The sequence below is a fragment of the Orycteropus afer genome, unplaced genomic scaffold (genome assembly GCF_000298275.1).
Source record: "Orycteropus afer afer isolate SDZICR_OR568_19922 unplaced genomic scaffold, OryAfe1.0 scaffold00157, whole genome shotgun sequence".
NCBI lineage: Eukaryota > Metazoa > Chordata > Mammalia > Tubulidentata > Orycteropodidae > Orycteropus > Orycteropus afer.
In genome coordinates, this window is record NW_006921744.1 from 1,243,376 (window position 1) to 1,249,520 (window position 6,145).

Sequence of the window (6,145 nt, forward strand, 5' to 3'; positions counted from 1 at the left end):
GGGTTTGAACCGCCAGCCCTCTGGTTAGCAGGCAAGTGTCTTATCCACTATGCTACCAGAGCTCCCATAAGTAGATTGCCCAACCTTCCTTCTGGGTGGCTGGTGGGTTTGAACTGCCAGCCTTCTGGTGAGCAGTCAAATGCCTTAGGCACTACGCCACCAGAGCTCCCAGTTACTCCCTTCAATAGCCATTAAATGCTTTCTTGGACCCAAATTTCATTATCCTGGGTTCCTTGTGTATGCAGCCTCATGTTTATATTCAGAGCATAACAACAAAACAGACCCCTGATCTCATGATTTGTGCGGCTGCATCTGTCTGTATCACTTATTAACTGAAAACTGAGCGATCATAGCATATTTCCAAAGATCAAAAAAATGAAGACTAACAAAACCTCACCAGAGCACCTGCTCTGCTATTTGTCACACAGTGATGGATGTTAAAATGTACATTCTTTGGTAGTACACAAAAGGGGAAACAGAAAGATTGGGACAGTTACACATATTTCATACCTTGATTAAAAAAAATTATACACTGACAATTGTTTTTAACAGCTTGCAATGCTTCAACCCTTTTTGCCATTCTTCTTCATAAGCTTCAGTACCATGTTCAGTCCTGCTTCTCTACAGACCTGTTTTCCCTGGCGTCCCAGAACCATGGGATGTGGTGGCTTGCAGGGCCGTGCTGGTTATGATGTTGTCTTTACATTAGCACTGGACTCCGTGTAGCCAGGTGTATCTCCTACAGTGTCCCCCCCAGTATCCTCTCCACTGTCCCTGCTTCTGCAGAAACCTCTCTGTCTGGACTGTCTGGAAAGCAGCAGCTTATAGGCTGCTGCTCTATACTTCTTTGAAATTAGGTTGTAGAGGATTGGGTTGATGGAAGCACTCAGATAGAAAAGTTGCAAAGCAACTATATTGAAGTATTGAGAGAAGTACATCGTCTGAGTGTCTTGTGTATTTACATAAATGATTCTGCCAATGTGGAAAGGCAACCAGCAAATGACAAATGCCAGGACCACCACCACTGCAAAACAAGACACAAGGATGAGAATTAGCAAAAGCATGGGGAAACAAAGAAGGATCCCAGTAAACCATCTGAAGTAGTAACTAAACAAAACCCAGAAGACAGAACTTTACCTAAGTCCTCACCCCCAGAAAAACTACCAGGTTGCAGGTTGCATCAGTAATCGCTTCAAAACTGCTCTTTAGCCTCATTTATGTGCTCTCAAGGCTGGACATAAATCACAGGTAGCACCTTCTACAAACAAGCTGTTCTGGCAGGCCTCCTTCCATAAGGAAGCTCTGGTGGCACAGTGCCTAAAGGATTTGATGACTAATCAGAAGGCTGGTGGTTCAAACCCACCAGACACCCCTTGGGAGGAAGACTGGGCAATCTACTTCTGTTGAGATTCTGCCTTGGAAACCCACAGAGGGGTCACTATGAGTCAACCTCCAGGGGCCTGTCTCTGTTCTTGGCCGAAAAAAATTCTGCAGCAGATCTGCACAATCTTTTCCTTTTTGCTATGGGCATGGTTCACTTTAGCCTTCAAGATAATTCAACATTAAGTTAAAATTTTAGCTCAATGTAACCTGCTCGGTCTTCTCAAGGGTACTGTGAGCAGTCCACATCTGCCGCATCTGACGAACAGGCACTTGGATTAAGAAGCTCCAATTCCTATCCTGCTCAGAGACAACTGGACAATTGTCTGCTTTTTGGACAATTATTACTATTTCCCGAAACCAGAGGACTCCACCCTCAGGAACGCCCAGGTGTCCCTCTGAGCTCCTAGGGGAGAGGAGACGGTTTTCTCTCCAGACTAGAAGTACAGACACACAAAAGAAAATGTAGGTGGAAAGGGCGTAGAGGGCTGAGGGCATAGGGGGCAAGGCCAAGGGCCTATCTGCGCTGTCCTGCTCAGCCGAGGGCTGGGTGTGCTTGGAACAGAGGTCGCGCAACTTACAAAGGACGCGGACAGTCTGCCGATGGCCCTTCTCCCGCCCGGAGGCGGCTGGTCCTCGCAGCGGACCCCGGTTCCTCCACAACTCCCGCCCGATGAGCCCGTAGAGGATGCTAAGGCACAGGAAGGGCAGAAAGAAGTAGGCAGTGGTGACCCACAGCATGACGCGCAGCGCGCCCAGCCTCGCCGGGCTCGGCCGGCATTCGCGGCTGAACAGCGCCGCGGCGGTTGCGGCTTCGAGCCCCGACGGTGGGGATAGGGATGGTGTCCTTGAGGACCCTGGTGGATAAGCGGGGGTCGAGGGGGTGACCTGCGCGGTGCCATTTAGGGTCGGGGCCAGGTAGATGCTGGGGTCCTGCTCGACGCCCATCAGAAAGAGGAAGGGTCCAGCCGAGAGCAGCGCCACAGCCCAGAGCGCGGCGATGAGCGTGCGGACGCGGCGCCGAGTGACCAACACGCGGGCACGCAGCGGGCGACAGATGGCCAAGTAGCGCTCTACGCTGAGCGCCGTCATGTGCAGCAGCGTGGCGTAGGTGCACCCTTCGCCCAGGTAGAGCGAGAGGCGACAGAGCAGCGGCCCGAAAACCCAGGGCCGCGAGCGCCAGAGGCGGTACAGGTCTAAGGGAAGGCCGAACAGGATGACCAGGTCGGACACGGCCATGCTGCCCAGGTACAGGTTGGTGGTGGTCCGCATGTCCCGGTAGCGGCCGATCAACAGCACCGTCACCACGTTGCCGCTCACCCCGACGGCGAACAGGCCCAGGCACACAGCCGTCACCGGCACCAGCGCCCCCAGGGGAAAGAAGGAGCAGCGGCGTTCGTCGCACGGCTGCATCCCTGGCCCTGGAGAGTCCCGCGCGCCCTCAGGGCCGTCGCTGCTGTTCCAGGGGCCGCCCATGGGCATACAGCGTGGGTCGGGCGCACAGCTTGGGTCCGGCTTACTGGCTCGCAAGTCCCTTCGGTCCGCCGCGTCCCGGCGGGATCTAGGAGCCCAGCACACGGCTCCACTCGCCAAGTGTTGCCTTGCACAGCCCGCGCGAAGCGGGCGCGCCGGACGGGAGCACCGAGAGCTGCGGCGCGGGTGTCCCAGCGGCGCTCTGGTCGCACTACCCGAGACCTAGCGCGCCGCGCGCGGGAACCTCGGCTGTGAGGGTCGGGTTTTGAGGCGCGCAGGCTCCTCCCCGCCCCACCCAGCCTGTCGTTGCTCTCTTCCGCGCCGCCTTACGTCGCGGCGCCTCTCTCCACCCGCTAGAGTTAGGGGGCGGCGGTGGCGCCAGAGTCCGCTCGGTCTCAGGAAGCGGTTTCTGAACCCAGTCTAGTGTGGGTGCTTTTATCCGTCCGGAAAAGTGGGAAAGAACTGGGGGACCTCGGGCTGTGGCCGCGGCCTGACAGGTAGGGCAGGCTCATCACGAATCGCCAGAAGTCGCCAAACTAAAGGGCAGGGCAGGAGCCTAGACCTGTGTCTAGAATCCCTCCGGGTTCTAGTTTCCTCTAACCGATTAAGTCGCCTTGCTGGTAATACTTCAGGTCATTCCTGGCTCCACCGAGCTTACTTCTATAATGTAGAGGAGTGTTGCAACAGGGAGTTGAACCAAGTAATTTCTCCTGATCCCTTACAACTCAAATTTATTAACTTGACCATGTTTGTTTGTCTTAAAGAACAAGGCTTATGTTTTTACGTGGACATCTTAGTACAGTCATACATGGTAAACTGCTCCGGTGCAAGGCATATTTTATAAACCTATAAAAGCAGGTCATTTCTCAATACAATTAAAAACGAAGTTATGGGAAAAGACTGAAACTGGTTTATTATTAATCATTTCATTGTGGTCTTAATGACAACAGACCAAATCAAACCCACTGCGATCGAGTTGATTCCGACTCTTAGCGACCTCCACTGGGTTTCCAAGCATTTATTACGTGCTTAGGATGTCTTTGTTGTTGTTATTTGCCATGGAGTCGGACCCGACTCATAGCTACCCTTCCTTGGGTTTCCGAGGCAGTATCTCTACGGAAGTAGATTGCCCAGTCTTCCGTCCGAAGAGGGCTGGTGTGTTTGAACCGCCAGCCTTCGGGTTAGCAGTCAACTGCCTTAGGCACTACACCACCAGAGTTCCTTAGGGTGTCTCTAGCCTGTGCTTTTCATTTAACCCTCTTTTTAGGAACTTGTTTTACCAATTGACTGGCTAGGCATCAGACAGGCAGTAAGAGGCGGGGCTGGATTTGGACACAGTTCCACCCGCTCAGTTGGCCTTGCCTTCCTACCCAGACTCAACGCCATCACATACTGCTCTTGAGCCTTTCTGCTCAATATCTGTTTGGATGGTCACATGGCCAGCAGTTTTTTTCACCCCACTTGCCATGGCAAATTTACATTCTCTACATTCCTCCCAAGATTTTTTCTCTATTCTCCAACTCAAAGCTGGCTTTCCCCTAGGGAGTCCTCTCTCACACACAGGAGCTAGGTAGCAGCTGGAAGGAGGTGTAGGTGTCACTTTTCTCATTGTTCCTATTTCCAGCCATCTCCAGAATTCCAGCTCTGAATCTAAGCTCATCTGACTCCACCCACCCCATTACGCACCCTTGTTCTGTGAGGAGTTGGGGGTCTCACCATCGCTCTGGGAAGCACAACTGACAAGCTTCATCCCGCCCCTCCACACACACATAAATCTGGCAAATCTGGCATTGCTTAGGCTTCTCAGTTTGTTGACCCTCTTTCCATCAATGAGATTGGCGGTTGGAACCCACCAGAGCTCCGCGGGAGAAAAATGAGGCAGTCTTCTTTAAAGATTTACAGCCTTGGAAACCCTATGGGACAGTTCTGGATTCCCCTAGAGTGTAGCTGTGAGTTGGAAAAGACTCAATGGCAGTGGGTTTGATTTGGCTTTTGGTTTCCATCAATGATATTATTTTATTTTATTTATTTATTTTTGCACTGTTCCCTCCCCTCCCTTCCTACTCCATCAATGATCTTGTCCTCTGCCCATGTCAACTCAGCTGCTCTTGTGGACATACTTCACACTTTATCATTATTGTTTTGTGACCTTGACTGGATTCTGAATCACAGAGACCCTATAGGACAGAGTAGAGCTGCCCCAAAGGGTTTCCAAGGCTGTAATTGTTACCCAAAAATGTGGGCCTGTACCTAGAGCGATGCAGAGTCAATTCATTCACACTGAGAGATGAGAGAAGAGTTTAGTCATTTATGGATAAGTGGGAAACGGACAGAGTTTCAGAATACTCAAAAAGTCTGCCGACTCCCAGTGGGCAAATACAGGGTTAATACAAGTTGAACTAAAGTTTATGATCACGTGTACTCATTTTATTCTCAAGGACTGGGGTTCTTTAACCCATGAGAAGGACAAAGAGAGGCCTCTTAACTTATGACTATGACCCTTCTCTCTTAGCTCTGGAGAGCATCAACACCAGGTGGATTCTATTTTTCTCTCAAGGCTGACCTCCCTGGAATATCTCAAGCTATATTCTTGGCATCTTTAAGTTTTGTGCCTCTAAGTCTGAGTGCTCTTTCCTGAGGCTTTTTTTGTACATTAAAAACAAACAAACAAACAAACAAAAAACCCACTGCTATTGGTTACAGAAGTAAATCAACTCATCTTCCTCCCACAGAGAAGCTGGTGGGTTTGAACCACTGACCTAGCAGTTAGTAGCCAAAAGCCTTACCCATTACACCACCAGAACCATCATAATCTTTGTAGAAGCAGACTACCACCACATCTTTCTCTCAGAGTGGCTGGTGAGTTCGAACTGGCAACCTTTCAGTGAGCAGCCAAGCACTTAACTTGCACCACCATCTCCATGCCACCTTATCATTTACCAATGTCCAAAAGAAAAACCTGATCCCCAAGTCAATTAGAGTTAACAGGGTTTATTGAGTGGGAGCTGTGGTGGTGTAGTGCCTAAGGCATTTGATTGCTAACCAGAAGGCTGGTGATTCGAACCCACCAGCCACTCCTTGGAGGGAAGATTGGGCAATCTACTTCCATAGTGATACTGCCTCAGAAACCCAAGGAGGGGTTGCTATGAGTTGGATCTGACTCGGCGGCAGTGAGTTTGTCTTTTGGTTGTTTTATTGAGTGAGAAGCTACTCTTGAAAGGGAAGCATCCAAAAAGGAGCTTATATAAGCAGGAAACCCAGTGGAGGTCACTATGAGTCAGAATGGACTCAA

The 6,145-nt window shown here is 50.7% G+C and overlaps 1 protein-coding gene across 1 annotated transcript; it reads right to left on the reverse strand.

The window, feature by feature from the left end:
* Positions 1-686: 686 nt before the first annotated feature.
* MLNR (motilin receptor) lies at positions 687-2,856 on the reverse strand. The gene is made up of 2 exons (XM_007946373.1): positions 1,962-2,856; positions 687-1,024 (listed from the first exon to the last, which is right to left on the reverse strand). The coding sequence occupies exons 1-2, from the start codon at positions 2,854-2,856 to the stop codon at positions 687-689; spliced, it is 1,233 nt and encodes a 410-aa protein (XP_007944564.1).
* Between the last annotated feature and the right edge of the window lie 3,289 nt (positions 2,857-6,145).

Excerpts from the sequence above, each read along its gene's own strand:
- MLNR (XM_007946373.1), bottom strand. The coding sequence starts at position 2,856 with ATGGGCGGCCCCTGGAACAGCAGCGACGGCCCTGAGGGCGCGCGGGAC. Across the intron at positions 1,025-1,961 it reads GCAGACTGTCCGCGTCCTTT|TGGTGGTGGTCCTGGCATTT; the intron begins GTAAGTTGCGCG and ends CTTGTTTTGCAG.